Genomic DNA, 17,943 nt, shown 5'->3' with positions numbered 1-17,943 from the left:
CAGCCTCCAGGCCTGCCAGATGGACTCACTGGGTAGTATGACGGGAGTCATGCCATTTTATCCATGGCAAACAAAAGTCTAAACTAATCTAAGGCAACAGATAGAACAGTCACTGCAACACACACACACACCAGGAAGACTGGTTTGTTAATGAGAAGAGAGCAGTTGACTCATGGGACAGAGTTCATTGTGAGGAGGGCAGGCCAAGCAGAGCAGTCGTCCCTCCAAGGAATTATGGAAACTTCCCTCGCTAGGAATTAGGGGTGGCCTATGGGAAATGTAAGAGACGGGGGCCACATTAGATCCCTGTTAGAACCAAGCCTGTTCAGCCTCAGATTCCTACTACACTACCCCATGAGCGGGAGGTGTGTGTGTGTGTGTGTGTGTGTGTGTGTGTGTGTGTGTGTGTGTGTGTGTGTGTGTGTGTGTGTGTGTGTGTGTGTGTGTGTGTGTGTGTGTGTGTGTGTGTGTGTGTGTGTGTGTGTGTGTGTGTGTGTGTGTGTGTGTGTGAGAGAGAGAGAGAGAGAGATTAACAAGCTGTGATGGTATGGAAGTGTTTTGTGACCATGGACCGAGCTGTAATGCTGGAAAACATCCAGTGTTTATCTTGAAAGTCAGAGTTTGGCAACAGTGAAACTGTCCTGAAGAATGCTCCATAAAGTGACGAACATCGCTGCTAGCTAACACAAAAGAAAGCTGGCTTAAATTAAAGGCTCACACGAACCCCTCTTCCAGGGCTATCAGCGATCATGTTAACTTGAAGCAGATTGGTTGAGATGGTTCTGATAGTTTTATGACTCCATGGTGAAACTATAACAGCAACAGGCTTATAATGCTAATACGCTGTGGGTCTGTGTGGGTGTTGGTAACTTGCTGGAGGGTTTGTCCTCTTTCTGTTGCATAAGAGGCATTGTTGCTGACAATAACTTATGAGGCTGCTGGTGTGGCTCATTGAGAAACTGGTTCAAAGGGCAGAACAGTACAGTAATAGAGATACACACAGGTCCTTTTTATTATCACACTAACACACACACCTACAGGTGCATGCACAAACACGCACACACACAAACACACAAGTCACGCACACAACACACACAAAATCTCGTATGCAGTTGCTCAAGGGACTCTATATACGTATAAGGTTACACATGCTTGTCTCTACGTGCATGTGCATCCACAGCCCACAGAACAACAGTGTGGCTGATTCACTGTCTCAATGTGCATACTGTTCAGTCTGAACTATTGTAATCAGTTGGACTGTTACAAACCAGTCCACTTATCCTCTACAGTCTTCAGCTGACTACTTGAGCCAGGGAAATACTAGTTACCTAATCATGTGCAGTGTTGACCCCTTAGCTCAAATAACAAAGTTGAACTGTAGGGTTCCATCTTTGAGAAACAGATCTACCCTATAGGGATAGACGGGGTGAAGTGTGTAACTCAATGCAATGGACAGGCAGGGGGAAGAGATCGTTCATTAGCTTTCAACCTCCTGAAACCCATCTGGAGGAGAATTGATTTAACGGCCACGGGTGACATATAGCGCCTTCCCTGGCCTTCGGACCACACTCCCCCCTTAACACCCTGCTCCCTCTCCCACCAAAAGGACTCGAATTCCAGGAAAAGTTGGAGTGAAGTTCTGGTCTGGGCTCTATAAATCAGTGCTACATTACCGAACCGGACCTTGTTTCAGTGGGACCAGGAGTGAAACGTCACGACTCCCTCCACATCCCCCTACTTTCCCCCGTTCAACCATATGTGACGTTGTAGTGAGCTCCAGTTGAGACGATTTCCTCAACCACTCCTTAAACCTAACCTAACCAGGTGTCTGTTCAGTTTTGATTCAGACACTTTTACCTAAGATGGTGGATAAATGAAGATAGTTCACTCAGGCCGTTTACCATTGGAGAAAATGGTCAGTACAGGTCTACTTTTTTTATTGAACCTTTATTTAACTAGGCAAGTCAGTTAAGAACAAATTCCTATTTACAATGACGACCTACCCCGGCCAAACCTGGACGCTGGGTCAATTGAGCACCACCCTATGGGACTCCCAATCACAGCCAGATGTGATGCAGCCTGGATTTGAACAAGGGACTGTAGTGACACCTCTTGCACTGAGATGCAGTGCCTTAGACCGCTGCGCCACTCGGGAGCTTAAGGGTTTGCTCTCCCATAGACACCGATTCGATAGCAGCTGGGTCTGGTCTGCCTAGTTCAGTGAATCACATTGAAACAGACAATTGAGGGAGTGGGATGTCTTGCTTCCTCTTCTGTCTCTGCTCTAACCACAACTGTTTCTGGTCCCATCTGTCTGTTGCACCATAGTTGAGTCAGAGTCATGCTGCTCCAATCAGACCCTACAGGCCTTATTAACCTATTAACGCTGCTGCGTGTTCGTCATAGTGTCCTTGTTGCTCCTTTATAGGCCGCAATCAACGGCGGTGCCTTCCATTCATCCCTCTGTGCCTGAGGCTGTTGCTCTCTCTAACAGCCATCGACCAGGAGGGGAAAGTGAGAAACAGTTAGGTCACAAACACCAAGGAAACCATTGTTGTCATGGTGAAAATAACACAAACTACGGAGATGGTGGTCAGCGGAGATAATGAATGAGCTGGGGATAGCATGCAATATAACAGCTGTCAATAACAGCACCCACACATGTAATGGGTGACATAAGAGGCATTTGTTATGATTCATGAAATGATGGAACGTGTGTGTGTGTGTGTGTGTGTGTGTGTGTGTGTGTGTGTGTGTGTGTGTGTGTGTGTGTGTGTGTGTGTGTGTGTGTGTGTGTGTGTGTGTGTGTGTGTGTGTGTGTGTGTAACTGGCTCTGATACAACCCAGCCCATGGGCCATGTGAGTGATAGACCTGTCTGCACATGCCTATTAGGCCGCAGTGAGGCAGTAGGCTGATTCAACTGCAGAAGCTAGGTTGGTTCGTTCACAGGTGAATGACACATCCGTCAAAGGGCAGCAGCAGATGATCCTCTGTTCTGGGCCAGGCCAAGGAGAAGAGGAGTCATGACAGGACCTCTCAGCTCAGCTCTCATGAATAACACACAAACAGACAACATCCGTAAACAGTTTAGAAGTTAGCCGTTTGTTTCAATTCTTTCCAAACGGGTGGGTGGGGTGGAGGGATGAGGGGATTGGAGGGGTGAGAGGGTGAAAGAGTGAACCAGGGCAGTTGATATGCCCTCTGTAGGGGCTCAATAGGGTGTAGTGACATCATCAGCCTTCCTCTGCCTCCCCTGCTCCTATGGGACGTTCTGCCTGTACAAACAAACCCACCCTCTGGGCCTCTTGTCTAATGGGAACCAGACCTGCCCAGGCACTGAACCCTCCCTCCATCTCTCTCTCTTTCTCTCCCTTTCTCCTTCCTTACTCCTTCCCCCCCCCCCTCTCTCCCTCTCTCTCTCTCTCTCTCTCTCTCTCTCTCTCTCTCTCTCTCTCTCTCTCTCTCTCTCTCCCTCTCTCTCCCCCTCTCTCTCTCTCTCTCTCTCTCCCCCTCTCTCTCTCTCTCTCTCTCTCTCTCTCTCTCTCTCTCTCTCTCTCTCTCTCTCTCTCTCTCTCTCCCTCTCTCTCTCTCTCCCCCTCTCTCTCTCTCTCTCTCTCTCTCTCTCTCTCTCTCTCTCTCTCTCTCCCCCTCTCTCTCTCTCTCTTTCTCCTTCTCTCCCTACACTCCCACACTCCACAAGCAACTACAGCTGAGGGATGCACTTCAATTATCCCAAACAGACCTGAAACTATTTCCTCTCTCTCTCCCTCCTTCTTTCCCACATAGCAATGAGTCATGACGTTCAACCTTTCCTCCGCTCTGGCTGACCTCTGTGACCTTGGAGCCACCAGACGCCCACCAACCTTTGCTTATCTCTCGCTCCCAATCTCCCCCTTGACCCTGCTCCTCTCCTCACAGTTACATGCTCTCTTTCTTGCCCTCGCTCCCTCCTTCCCTCCCTCCCTAACTCACTCACTCCCTCGCCCCCTTTTCTCTCGCTGATTATTTCATCCCTGTAACACTTTAGTGTCACTCTGGCCCTTGGCAAGCTCTTCATCTTATGTGCTATTTTTCCTTGACCTAGTTTTGATGTAAAGCTTTCAGCTTGTGAGATAGTGCAGTCTAAGGCACTGCATCTCAGTGCTAGAGGCGTCACTACAGAAACCCTGGTTCGAATCCAGGCTGTATCACAACTGGCCGTGATCGGGATTCCCGTAGGGCGGCTCACAATTGGCCCAGCATTGTTCGGGTTTGGCCGGGGTAGGCCGTCATTTCAAATAAGAATTTGTTCTTAACTGACTTGCCTAGTTAAATAAAGGTTCGATATATAATTAGACATTGAGGGGCTATGCTAATTGGACAATCTCATGGCAGTAACTGCATCATTAGATTTCTAACCAATGAGGTAAGCACGTACTAATCACAGACTCTCCACTTGGCCAACAGAGGACGAGGCACCATCTTGGACTGAGTGTCAGTGAGTGCAGTTCCTCTCTGAATGCAGGTCTGAATGTTCTTATTGTGTAAGGAGTATGTTCATAGTATATCTGTGAATGTCCTCCCGGTCTCCTAGCAGTTATTTTATCTGAATGTTCTGTTTCACTGCAGCATGAATCATGGCACAGAGAGAGAGAGAGAGAGAGAGAGAGAGAGAGAGAGAGAGAGAGAGAGAGAGAGAGAGAGAGAGAGAGAGAGAGAGAGAGAGAGAGAGAGAGAGAGAGAGAGAGAGAGAGAGAGAGAGAGAGAGAGAGAGAGAGAGAGAGAGAGAGAGAGAGAGAGAGAGAGAGAGAGAGAGAGAGAGAGAGAGAGAGAGAGAGAGAGAGAGGGAAAGAGAGGGAGAGAGAGAAAGAGAGAGAGAGAGAGAGAGAGAGAGAGAGAGAGAGAGAGAGAGAGAGAGAGAGAGAGAGAGAGGGAGGAGAGAAAGGCTATCAAACCACAGGGACTCCACATCGAGTACAATGCAGAAAGGGCTGGTTGAGAGAAAGTAAAACCACAGGGACTCCACATGACAATGCAGAAAGGGCACTTCCTAAGACATTCACTTCACTGTTTTTATAGTACTTCCTTATCACTGGATGACTGTGTCACTGCTAATTAGCATATCTCTGGAAGAGGACGACAGAGTATGTGTTGCTGCTGCCTTCTGTTCCACTGACTCGCTGTGTGCGTGTGGTTGCGTGTGTCTGTGTGTCTGTGTGCGTGTGGTTGCGTGTGTGTGTGTGTCTGTGTGCGTGCTTATGCGGTGTCTACTAAGAGTGTGTGTCCAACACTAGAATATGTGAGACGGCCCTAAGGTGGTGTGTGCCAGAATCAGCAGCGGGTGGGGAATGAAATGTCCTGGAAACAGAAGAGATTTGTTGTAGAGGCAGCACCATGAGAATGACTGGAGGGATTGGCAGGGATTCAGACACACTGGATCTTACTGTCACTTCTGTGTCTATCCATCCCTCCATCCATCCCTCCATCCATCCATCCATTCCCTCCCTCACATCTGGACACAGACCCACCAATGTCCCTGTAGGCAGAGTGCTCAGACTCCACAGCCTCCTCAGTGAATTCACCCCCCACCCCTCTCCTCTCTGCCCCCCTCTTTCCCTGGCCTGCTCTGTCTGTTTTTCTCCTTTTCTGAGGAGCTGCTGTGTGTTGCTTTCTGGCAGCGCTGCTGTCTTTGTGTCGTGAGGGCCGGGAGTGGCCAGGCCCCAACACACCCCTCTGGAGCAACAGTGTGTGTTTGTGCACCGTCAGCAGAAAGCCAGACCTGGCGGTAACAGACATGTACAGACTCACTGGGGATGACTGTCCTGGAGACTGAGGGAAGGAGGGAATGCAGGTGAGTCTGTGAAATATAAATGATAGGTGAGTGTACGTGTCAGTTTGACTTTGTTCTTGTGAGTGACTGTGCGTGCAAAGTTTAACCTCAAAATCCTGATGCTTGTGGCCCCCCAGTGCTGAATCGATCTGCCGTGAATGTCTGCTCGCAGCTCTCACATGCCAGCTGGATGAATCACACTGAAGGCATTGATCAAAAATGGTCTTTCTCACTACTCTCTCTCTCTCTCTCTCTCTCTCTCTCTCTCTCTCTCTCTCTCTCTCTCTCTCTCTCTCTCTCTCTCTCTCTCTCTCTCTCTCTCTCTCTCTCTCTCTCTCTCTCTCTTTCTCTTATTTCTTTCTTAAGTAAAACTTATTGTGAGAAATTGAAAAGGAAAGGTCGTCTTGTAGGGCTTGACCTGATGATAAGGTAACATGTACTGAGTCTACAAAAATATTAAGATCACTCGTTCCATGATGTAGACTGACCAGGCGTGCAACTCAAAATTAGGAGGGTGTTCCTAATGTTTGGCGTGCTCCGTGTATTTAAATAGACCTAACCATTTGCGATGTATATATTGATACTTTACATAAAAAAATAAACACTATCACTAATGTAAATCATAGCCAAAAGTATAATAACCAATTACTTTCATAGCCTTTACAGACAGTGTTTATTCAAATCTAAGAGTTTGGTAGTGTAAATGCAATGTGACGAATAATCTATTCTGCTCTAATCTAATGTTCACACTGGTGAGGACCCACTGGTGCCTCTTCGAAGACAACAATGAAGTTAAACAGGGAGTCAGGTACTTTCCATTCCTTCTTTAGAATCACTTAGACGTTGGAATGGATTGGAATGATCTTTCTTTTCACAGGTCGAGCGTTTCTCTAAATGGGGAACGGTTTCCTTGTCCAGAAGACAGAGGATCTTTCCAGAATGCAGTAAAAATACTCACATTGTCAGAGGTGTGTGTGTGTGTGCGTGTGCACGCGCGCGCGTGTGTGTGTGTGTGTGTGTGTGTGTGTGTGTGTGTGTGTGTGTGTGTGTGTGTGTGTGTGTGTGTGTGTGTGTGTGTGTGTGTGTGTGTGTGTGTGTGTGTGTGTGCATTCATGTATATATGTGTCCATGTGCACGTGCATATATGTCCGTGTGCGTGTGCACGTATGTGTGTGATCTTCCTAGTCCACAGTAGGGCCCCCTGAGAGAAAGAGCTGATGCCTGCCCCAACACCTCCTCTGTGTAGAAGGCAGCAGGCCAGGTGGGTGTGTTCCTGTTGCTGCTGCCTGAGGAGAAGCAGCTGTAGAGTTGAATCAGCTTTGCTTCAGCCTTGCCTAGGCTTTTCCTTGATGTCATCAGAATACAGCAATAGCGCCCTGGCAGCAATAAACCGTCAGTCAAATTCATTGACTCACATCAGGGACAAAAGTTTCCAGTCAGTTTGTCTCTCCGTCTCCATGTTTTTACGACACATTGACTTGGGTTTTCACAGAAAGTTACAGTAGCCTATAGCATGTATCTAACCAATCAGACGGATCGGTTCTCCATTCCTTTTGATACGTTGTGCTTCATTTACAACTTCTCTATGTCGAATCGTTCTTCTCTTTTCTTTTCTGTGGCTTTTCTGTTTCGGTCCTTCCTCTTCCACAGTGTTCCACTGCCACATTGCAGTCCAGTCTAGACCAGTTGTGAAAGTTCAGCTGCTTCGAACCTGGATCTAGAAATGCTTTTCACAGAGGGCCTTTTGGTTCCTTTTGGTTCCTGGTGGCACCTTCATTGTGGAGGACAGGCTCATAATAATGTCTGGAATGGAATAAATGGAATGGTATCAAACACATGTCCATGCGTTAGATAACATTCCATTCACTCCATTCCAGACACTATGATCAGCTGTCCTCCCCGCACTCCTGTGGTTTTAATGCATAGTATAGTCAAGTATAGTCAAGTGATCATGATGATGTGTCATGAGCAGTGAGCACTACTGAGAATCAACTGAGTTAGGGGCCTCCACACCCCCTCGTTCCCTCCGCCAGACCACTCTCCACTCCTCCACTCCACTCCCTCTTGAATAAAATATTGAGTGTGGGATTACTTTCACAAAAGGAGGAACATGAACCCCTGACTTCCTGCCTAGTGATGAGGTCACCAGTCTCTAAGGGAGTGTCTGTGAAATGCATGCTCAATAACAGCCCAAGCAATGGATGGCAGGGAGAAGAGGAGAGGGGGGGGGGGGGTGGAGGAGAGAGGGGGGTTGAGAAAATAAGTATGTGGAAGAGAGGGAGGGGGTGGAGAATGAGGCGGGGGGGCAGAGAGTGAGGGAGTGGAGGAGAGAGGGGTAGAGGACTAGAGTACTAGAGGGATGTGATGTGGTAGTGGAGGGTGGCTGGGGAATGAGCTGGTGGTGCGGGGGTAGGGGGGAGGTAGAGGACTAGAGTACTAGAGGGAATGAGCTGGTGTTGTGGGGGTAGGGGGAGGTAGAGGCCTAGAGTACTAGAGGGGAATGAGCTGGTGGTGCGGGGGAGGTAGGGGACTAGGTAGAGGACTAGAGTACTGGAGGGGAATGAGCTGGTGGTGCGGGGGTAGGGGGGAGATAGAGGACTAGAGTACTAGAGGGGAATGAGCTGGTGGTGCGGGGGTAGGGGGGAGGTAGAGGACTAGAGTACTAGAGGGGAATGAGCTGGTGGTGCGGGGGTAGGGGGGAGGTAGAGGACTAGAGTACTAGAGGGGAATGAGCTGGTGGTGCGGGGGTAGGGGGGAGATAGAGGACTAGAGTACTAGAGGGGAATGAGCTGATGGTGCGGGGGAAGGTAGAGGACTAGAGTACTAGAGGGATGTGAGGTGGTAGTGGAGGGTGGCTGGGGAATGAGCTGGTGGTGCGGGGGTAGGGGGGAGGTAGAGGACTAGAGTACTAGAGGGATGTGAGGTGGTAGTGGAGGGTGGCTGGGGAATGAGCTGGTGGTGCGGGGGTAGGGGGGAGGTAGGTTTTAACGTCCAGCGATTGTCTCTAGCGTGCCGCGGGCACTTGGCCTAGCACAGCATGTACTCATGTTATGGAGAAGGCTCGACTAGCTCTTAAAAAATTACTCCAAGGGGGTGGGGGTGTGAACGCTCCACAGCCAAGAAAATCTCATGAAATGGGGGAGCGAGTTCCAGAGTTGGCCGAGAAACCCCCTTCTTTTCATTTATCCCAGATGGCTCCATAACAGTAAATTGCTCTGTGAGTGGAGACTAGGGGAGTATTTGCTTTGTGATCAGTCTTATGGCCTATGGGGAGAGATATGGATCAGTATACTCCAATACCCAGCATGCTCTACTTCTCCCTGGGGCCTGCTTCATTTGTATCTGACAATGTTGAACCTTTCACCAACCTAGAATATCTTCCTGACAACCCCCAAATCCTCACAATAGCTCCTTTGGATAAAAGGAACTATGAGTATTACATCAAATGTCCCTCCCTGTCTCATGTAACCCCTATGTAACCTGTTGTATCACAATCTGTTCTGAATCAGCTGGCTTCCTCTTCTCCCTGAAATTCTAGATGATATAAGTGTGCTGATTGGAGTGGGACCTGCTCTGTGTCTGCATGTGTCTCAGTGAAGGTCATGTGCTGTGTGTGAGCCATTAGCTACTCTGTTCCCTCTCCCCAGGCCCAGGGCAGCTGGCTGGTCCTGGGCTGCTGGGACGACTGATGAGGGGGGAGCACCTCGTGTACCCTGCCTGAGGCTGGGCCGAGCCGGCTGGGGGTGAGGATGGGATAAGGGTGTCTCTCTCTAACACACTCACACAAAGCCATTTTGTTTCTAGCCCAGGCCCAGATGGAACTGTTCTGTTGCCAAGGTTCCTGATCTCTACATCCTGCCTCCCAGTGAAAAGGTCCAGTCTTCAAACGACTAGCAGGAACAAAGACTCATACAGCACACTGAGTGGCGCTAGGTCACACACTCACACATTCCCACTGCCTATGTACACACTATCGCTCTGTCCCTTGATCCTTATCTCCCCTCCATCTCTCCTTCTCAGCCTCCTCCATCGTCCTCTCTCTGTCTTTTTAAAATTGCTCATACATTCTCTGACCCACAAATGTAATTGACTACACACACACGTGCGTTTTTCTATCCGTATGGGGACCAAACAATTGATTCCCATTCAAAATCCTTTTTTCCCTCACCCTAACCCTAACTCTTAACTTTAACCCTACCCCAAAATCCTAACCCTGACCCTAACCCTAAACCTAACCCCTCAGTCCCCATAAGGATAGTAAAAACCAAAACAAACACTCTCTCTCACACACACACACACACACACACACACACACACACACACACACACACACACACACACACACACACACACACACACACACACACACACACACACACACACACACACACACACACACACACACACACACACACACACACACACACACACACACACACACACACACACACACACACACATTCTCCCTGCTCTTATTCCTCCTATGTCTCACCCTTGGGCAGTAACAGCATAATGCTTTCCAGATGCTGTATATTCTCCACCCTTACCCCCTCTCAAGGTGTTAATGGTGCCCTCTGAGAGGGGGAAGGGTCTGCAGCCCTTTCATGCTCCCACTGAGCCGCTAAAACAGTCCCCTTCCCTCCTTTCCCTTTCACAAAGTAATCGCTGACCTGTCGTCTCTTTGCCCCGATCTGCAGGGTTACATACAGTACATGGCTGTGTTGGAAGACATTCTGACAGTATTTCAGTACACAGATAAGCTCTAAAGCATATGTGAAAAGTCCACTGCTGTCCTTTCTCCAGATGGTTAGTGATGTTCGTATTGGGTTTCCAAACTGTCTGCAGCCCCTGGATGATGATGGGCTTAGGTTATTGGCTGTAACCATGGTGGGGTATCTGGTGTCGGTGGTCTGCTGTTCAGCGAGGTGCCTCGCTCCCTCTGTCTTCGTTCCTCTTACTGTATCACCCAGTCTGAATGATGAACATCTATCCACTGTAGAAAATCAATGGCCAGTGAGTGTAGTCTCAAAAGCTGTCTTGGTTTACTGCCCTCCCTCCCCACACACTGCTAATGGGAGAGGATCATTAAACCAGTATGATTAAACCTCTTAGATCTCTGTGTGTCATACAGGGAAACATGCTGTAATCGTTAGTGTGAATAGCTCCATCATTAGGCTCTTTCTACTCCTCAGTATGAAACCTCATAAGGGCCACAAGGGTTCCAGTCCCAGAGCCCCAGACCCTCCAGCCCCAGAGCCCCAGTCTACCCCAGCCCCAGAGCCCCAGTCTACCCCAGCCCCAGAGCCCCAGTCTCCCCCAGCCCCAGAGCCCCAGTCCGTCCTGCCCCAGAGCCCCAGTCCCTCCTGCCCCAGAGCCCCAGTCCCTCCTGCCCCAGAGCCCCAGTCTCCCCATGCCCCAGAGCGCCAGTCCATCCAGTCCCAGAGCACCAGTTCCTCCTGCCCCAGAGCCCCAGTCCCTCCTGCCCCAGAGCCCCAGTCCCTCTTGTCCCTGTGCCCCAGTCCATCCCCAGAGCCCCAGTCCCTCCAGTCCCAGAGCCCCAGTCCCTCCAGGCCCAGAGCCCCAGTCCCTCTTGCCCCAGAGCCCCAGTCCCTCTTGCCCCAGAGCCCCAGTCCTTCTGCCCAGAGCCCAGAACCCCAGACCCTCTTGTCCCAGAGCCCCAGTCCCTCCAGTCCCAGAGCCCCAGTCCCTCCAGTCCCAGAGCCCCAGTCCCTCCAGCCCCAGTCCCTCCTGCCCCAGAGCCCCAGTCCCTCCAGTCCCTGTGCCCCAGTCCCTACTGCCCCAGAGCCCCAGTCCCTCCTGTCCCAGTGCCCCAGTCCCTCCAGCCCCAGAGCCCCAGTCCCTCCTGTCCCAGATCCCCAGTCCCTCCAGTCCCCAGAGCCCCAGTCCCTCCTGTCCCAGAGCCCCAGTCCCTCCAGCCCCAGAGCCCCAGTCCCTCCTGTCCCAGAGACCCAGTCCCTCCTGCCCCAGAGCCCCAGTCTCCCCCTGTCCCAGAGCCCCAGTCGATCCAGCCCCAGAGCCCCAGTCCCTCCAGTCCCAGAGCCCCAGTCCCTCATGTCCCAGATCCCCAGTCCCTCCAGCCCCAGAGCCCCAGTCCCTCCTGTCCCAGAGCCCCAGTCCATCCAGCCCCAGAGCCCCAGTCCCTCCTGTCCCAGAGCCCCAGTCCCTCCAGCCCCAGAGCCCCAGTCCCTCCAGCCCCAGAGCCCCAGTCCCTCCAGTCCCTCGAGACCCAGAGCCCCTGTCCCTGCAGTCCCAGAGCCCCAGTCCCTCCTGTCCCAGAGCCCCAGTCCCTCCAGCCCCAGAGCCCCAGTCCCTCCTGCCCCAGAGCCCCAGTCTCCCCCTGTCCCAGAGCCCCAGTCGATCCAGCCCCAGAGCCCCAGTCCCTCCAGTCCCAGAGCCCCAGTCACTCATGTCCCAGAGCCCCAGTCCCTCCAGCCCCAGAACCCCAGTCCCTCCTGCCCCAGAGCCCCAGTCCATCCAGTCCCAGTGCCCCAGTCCCAGTGCCCCAGTCCCTACTGCCCCAGAGCCCCAGTCCCTCCTGTCCCAGTGCCCCAGTCCCTCCAGCCCCAGAGCCCCAGTCCCTCCTGTCCCAGATCCCCAGTCCCTCCAGTCCCAGATCCACAGTCCCTCCTGTCCCAGAGCCCCAGTCCCTCCAGCCCCAGAGCCCCAGTCCCTCCTGCCCCAGAGCCCCAGTCTCCCCCTGTCCCAGAGCCCCAGTCGATCCAGCCCCAGAGCCCCAGTCCCTCCAGTCCCAGAGCCCCAGTCACTCATGTCCCAGAGCCCCAGTCCCTCCAGCCCCAGAACCCCAGTCCCTCCTGCCCCAGAGCCCCAGTCCATCCAGTCCCAGTGCCCCAGTCCCAGTGCCCCAGTCCCTACTGCCCCAGAGCCCCAGTCCCTCCTGTCCCAGTGCCCCAGTCCCTCCAGCCCCAGAGCCCCAGTCCCTCCTGTCCCAGATCCCCAGTCCCTCCAGTCCCAGAGCCCCAGTCCCTCCAGTCCCAGAGCCCCAGTCCCTCCAGCCCCAGAGCCCCAGTCCCTCCTGTCCCAGAGCCCCAGTCCTTCCAGCCCCAGAGACCCAGTCCCTCCTACCCCAGAGCCCCAGTCTCCCCCTGTCCCAGAGCCCCAGTCGATCCAGCCCCAGAGCCCCAGTCCCTCCAGTCCCAGAGCCCCAGTCCCTCATGTCCCAGAGCCCCAGTCCCTCCAGCCCCAGAGCTCCAGTCCCTCCTGCCCCAGAACCCCAGTCTCCCCCTGTCCCAGAGCCCCAGTCCCTCCAGTACCAGAGCCCCAGTCCCTCCAGTCCCAGAGCCCCTGTCCCTCCAGTCCCAGAGCCCCAGTCCCTCCTGTCCCAGAGCCCCAGTCCCTCCTGTCCCAGAGCCCCAGTACCTACAGTCCCAGAGCCAGTGTCCCTCCAGTCCCAGTGCCCCAGTCCCAGTGCCCCAGTCCCTACTGCCCCAGAGCCCCAGTCCCTCCTGTCCCAGTGCCCCAGTCCCTCCAGCCCCAGAGCCCCAGTCCCCCCTGTCCCAGATCCCCAGGCCCTCCAGTCCCAGAGCCCCAGTCACTCCAGTCCCAGAGCCCCAGTCCCTCCAGCCCCAGAGCCCCAGTCCCTCCTGTCCCAGAGCCCCAGTCCCTCCTGTCCCAGAGCCCCAGTCCCTCCTGTCCCAGAGCCCCAGTCCCTCCTGCCCCAGAGCCCCAGTCCCTCCTGTCCCAGAGCCCCAGTCCCTCCTGTCCCAAAGCCCCAGTCCCTCCAGTCCCAGAGCCCCAGTCCCTCCTGTCCCAGGAGCCCCAGTCCCTCCAGCCCCAGAGCCCCAGTCCCTCCTTCCCCAGAGCCCCAGTCTCTCTCTGTCCCAGAGCCCCAGAGCCCCAGTCCCTCCAGTCCCAGAGCCCCAGTCCCTCATGTCCCAGAGCCCCAGTCCCTCCAGCCCGAGAGCCCCAGTCCCTCCTGCCCCAGAGCCCCAGTCTCCCCCTGTCCCAGATCCCCAGTCCCTCCTGTCCCAGAGCCCCAGTCCCTCCTGTCCCAGAGCCCCAGTACCTACAGTCCCAGAGCCCCAGTCCCTCCAGTCCCAGTGCCCCAGTCCCAGTGCCCCAGTCCCTACTGCCCCAGAGCCCCAGTCCCTCCTGTCCCAGTGCCCCAGTCCCTCCAGCCCCAGAGCCCCAGTCCCTCCTGTCCCAGATCCCCAGTCCCTCCAGTCCCAGAGCCCCAGTCCCTCCAGTCCCAGAGCCCCAGTCCCTCCAGCCCCAGAGCCCCAGTCCCTCCTGTCCCAGAGCCCCAGTCTTTCCTGTCCCAGAGCCCCAGTCCCTCCTGTCCCAGAGCCCCAGTCCCTCCTTCCCCAGAGCCCCAGTCTCCCTCTATCCCAGAGCCCCAGTCCATCCAGCCCCAGAGCCCCAGTCCCTCCAGCCCGAGAGCCCCAGTCCCTCCTGCCCCAGAGCCCCAGTCCATCCAGTCCCAGAGCCCCAGTCCTTCCTGTCCCAGAGCCCCAGTCCCTCCTGTCCCAGAGCCCCAGTCCCTCCTGTCCCAGAGCCTCAGTCCCTCCTGTCCCAGAGCCCCAGTACCTACAGTCCCAGAGCCCCAGTCCCTCCAGTCCCAGTGCCCCAGTCCCAGTGCCCCAGTCCCTACTGCCCCAGAGCCCCAGTCCCTCCTGTCCCAGTGCCCCAGTCCCTCCAGCCCCAGAGCCCCAGTCCCTCCTGTCCCAGATCCCCAGTCCCTCCAGTCCCAGAGCCCCAGTCCCTCCAGCCCCAGAGCCCCAGTCCCTCCTGTCCCAGAGCCCCAGTCCCTCCTGTCCCAGAGCCCCAGTCCCTCCTGTCCCAGAGCCCCAGTCCCTCCTGCCCCAGAGCCCCAGTCTCCCTCTATCCCAGAGCCACAGTCCATCCAGCCCCAGAGCCCCAGTCCCTACTGCCCCAGAGCCCCAGTCCCTCATGTCCCAGAGCCCCAGTCCCTCCAGCCCGAGAGCCCCAGTCCCTCCTGTCCCAGATCCCCAGTCCCTCCAGTCCCAGAGCCCCAGTCCCTCCAGTCCCGGAGCCCCAGTCCCTCCAGCCCCAGAGCCCCAGTCCCTCCTGTCCCAGAGCCCCAGTCCCTCCTGTCCCAGAGCCCCAGTCCCTCCTGTCCCAGGGCCCCAGTCCCTCCTGCCCCAGAGCCCCAGTCTCCCTCTATCCCAGAGCCCCAGTCCATCCAGCCCCAGAGCCCCAGTCCATCCTGTCCCAGAGCCCCAGTCCCTCCAGTCCCAGAGCCCCAATCCTTCCAGTCCCAGAGCCCCAGTCCATCCTGTCCCAGAGCCCCAGTCCCTCCAGTCCCAGAGCCCCAGTCCTTCCAGTCCCAGAGCCCCAGTCCCTCCAGCCAGCCCGTGTTTATAATTCTAATCCCCTTCTTCAGAACAAGGATGAGACATCTCACTCGGCCGCCAGACTCCACTATAATGAGTGTTCTATTCGTTGTTGTGCTAGACAACCTTAGTGTGGTTGGAAGAGGAAATATGAATATGAATGGTACAGAACTGAAATCAAGGATGGCTGTGGCACATACACACACACACACCCACATATACACACATGGGAAAATGATACAAATTCGTCTGTATGTCTCAGGCACACTGAGGTGGAGAAAAAGAGACGACACAGAAGTAAGACGGTACAACTGGGGCACGGAGACATGATACTAGACAACACAACATCTTGATAGTCCAGCGGGTCCAGCGGCTCCAGGGGGCATGAGCATGGCCGGGGCCACAAACCAGACGAGACGGGCTGGGGGGCGGAGGGCGGACGGCGGAGAGCAGAGAGCGGGAACAAACTCCAATCTCCAGACAGAGGAGCTGTTCTGTGAGAATGTGTCCATCTGCAGCATACGCTGGAGCCCGCCCAAAATAAACAGACAAAATTAAACCACAGCAAGACAGCCAAGCTCCATGTTTAAAGTACTCACAAACAGAGAATTACTGTGTTATACCGTCTGTAAAGCTCTGAGAAATGACTAATAATGCTGTCTAAATCCTACCACAATACAGCCAATGGTCTTGCTAAACAGTCTGTTGTCATGTACTGTAATAATACACTATTGTTGAGTATCTATCATAGAGCAAAAATGTGATTATATAGGGTGTTTCTGGTCTGGACATAATGTAGATTGCATTTCAGCTCAGACTTTTGATCTTGATCTCTAGGACTTGTTGGGGGTATACATTTACTCTGGCAGGTGGTGGCTTTTTCTTCAACCACCCAGCAGCACCATATGTACAAACCACCCAGCAGCACCATATGTACAAACCACCCAGCAGCACCATATGTACAAACCACCCAGCAGCACCATATGTACAAACCACCCAGCAGCACCATATGTACAAACTACCCAGCAGCACCATATTGTGTATTGCCTAATGGTTCTGGTTAGAGGGAGAGCGCAATGACCACAACAGAGACTCTTTCTCATTCTCCTATTCCTCTGCAAATAGTGATGCATGCAAGGTGAATGTGAGAAACAGGAACATCATGTTAGTTTGTGTGCGTGTGTGCATGCGTGTGTGCGTGCGTGCGTGTGTGTGTGCACGTGCGTGTGTGCGCGTGCGTGCGTGTGTGCGTGCGTGCGTGTGTGCGTGTGTGTGTGCGTGCGCTCCGACCTAATTGTATCCCCATGAGGTTAGTTACATACATGACCTCAGTGTGATTGTCTGTGGTCTATGTGGTCGCCACTGTTGAGTTTTTCCAAATCCATAAGATACATGAGACTGTTGGCTGTGAGAACCACCTTCCCTCTTCCCCATACCCACCACCACACCCCTTTCTCAAGTAGTAGAACCGCTTGCTGACACAAAATAAGAAACAACATGAATCATTCTCCAGGATAAACAAACACCCTAATGGCAAAGGTTTTTTAGCTTCTGGTTAGCTGTGACCTTTGATATGATAAGAGACTGCCATCTAGTGGTTATAGACGCACAACTACAATGACTGAGGACATGACTCTGAACCAGGAGAACTATTGTATTGTTCATCTACAGCAGTATACTGTACAATATGTCCATTACCTGTGTGTGCGTGTCTGTGTGTGTGCTCACTCGCTCGTGCATGTACAAGTGTGTGTGCCAGGGTCGGAGTTGTGTGCTGCCACTAGTGGGCCTGGCCCGCCCTACCATACCTCCTTGCCCGTCCAAATAAAATATTGAAATATTGATAATTTATTTGACCGTGATGCATGCCGACAGAAAGAAGCATCAATCTCAGATAAAATTTCAGAGCGAGCGAAACAGCGCCCCTCTGTCTCTTTATGTGTAGACCATGTATCTGATGCTGTCTGGACAAAATGAGCACGGCATGTCATACCTTTTCTGGCCAGACAGCCTCAGATACATGGACTAGATGTAGTAATACAGAGGGGCGCTGTTTTGCTCCCTCGTTTCAGCAGAGAAGACGAGGCGAAGCAAGAGGGCCCACTCTCGCCAAAATCTGTCCTGAATAAGCCCAATGACTTTCTATGGGTATATTATACAGAAAAACGGGACGCCTATAGAAATCAAATGCCCATCCAACTGATTCCTTCGGGCGCTGGCTCTGGTGTTTGCGTGCTTGTTTGTGCACCTGGGTACTCGTGTGCCTGTGAGTGAAGTGTAGGGAATGTAAGCATATATTACTTCATGCAACAGGGCTGGAATTTCTCCTAGGAACAGCATCATCAGATAATATTGAAAGGTCTCTTGACTGAAAATATTTACACTTTAATGTCCCCTAATGCATTACACAATCTGTTATAAATAATAATATAAATAATATGCCATTTAGCAGATGCTTTTATCCAAAGTGACTTACAGTCATGTATGCATACATTCTACGTATGGGTGGTCCCGGGAATCGAACCCACTACCCTGGCGTTACAAGCACCATGCTCTACCAACTGAGCTACAGAAGGACCACCCATACCACCCATACGTAGAATTATAATTATAATTATAATTATAATTGTTATAATTCCTCCACAATCACCCCCCCATAATAAAAAAAGAAAACATAAACCACCCAGCACAGCCAGGTCCATACTTTCATAAAACATAACACATCTGACTTCTGTGTTTAATTAATCAGTTCCAAGCAACAGTTGCATGCTGGGGCTGCCATCATTCAGAAGCCTCTCATT

The 17,943-nt window shown here is 52.9% G+C and overlaps 1 protein-coding gene across 1 annotated transcript; it reads left to right on the top strand.

The window, feature by feature from the left end:
* Positions 1-11,003: 11,003 nt before the first annotated feature.
* On the top strand, positions 11,004-17,119 carry LOC127914420 (basic proline-rich protein-like). The gene is made up of 4 exons (XM_052490266.1): positions 11,004-11,259; positions 12,125-12,820; positions 13,198-13,379; positions 13,728-17,119. Exons 1-4 carry the CDS (start codon positions 11,004-11,006, stop codon positions 15,171-15,173), a joined length of 2,580 nt encoding a protein of 859 aa, XP_052346226.1. The 3' UTR covers positions 15,174-17,119.
* Positions 17,120-17,943: the final 824 nt, after the last annotated feature.

Source organism: Oncorhynchus keta, chromosome 32 (genome assembly GCF_023373465.1).
Source record: "Oncorhynchus keta strain PuntledgeMale-10-30-2019 chromosome 32, Oket_V2, whole genome shotgun sequence".
In the NCBI taxonomy this organism is placed as follows: Eukaryota; Metazoa; Chordata; class Actinopteri; order Salmoniformes; family Salmonidae; genus Oncorhynchus; species Oncorhynchus keta.
Note: the sequence above shows the minus strand (reverse complement) of the source record. Positions and strands in the feature narration are given on the sequence as shown.

What these genes read in the sequence shown, in the direction of transcription:
- LOC127914420 (XM_052490266.1), top strand. Translation starts at nt 11,004, where the DNA reads ATGAAACCTCATAAGGGCCACAAGGGTTCCAGTCCCAGAGCCCCAGAC. An exon ending in CATCCAGTCCCAGAGCACCA is followed by an intron (nt 11,260 to 12,124) that starts GTTCCTCCTGCC and finishes CAGTCCCTCCAG; the next exon opens with CCCCAGAGCCCCAGTCCCTC. An exon ending in CCTCCAGTCCCAGAGCCCCA is followed by an intron (nt 13,380 to 13,727) that starts GTCACTCCAGTC and finishes CTCATGTCCCAG; the next exon opens with AGCCCCAGTCCCTCCAGCCC.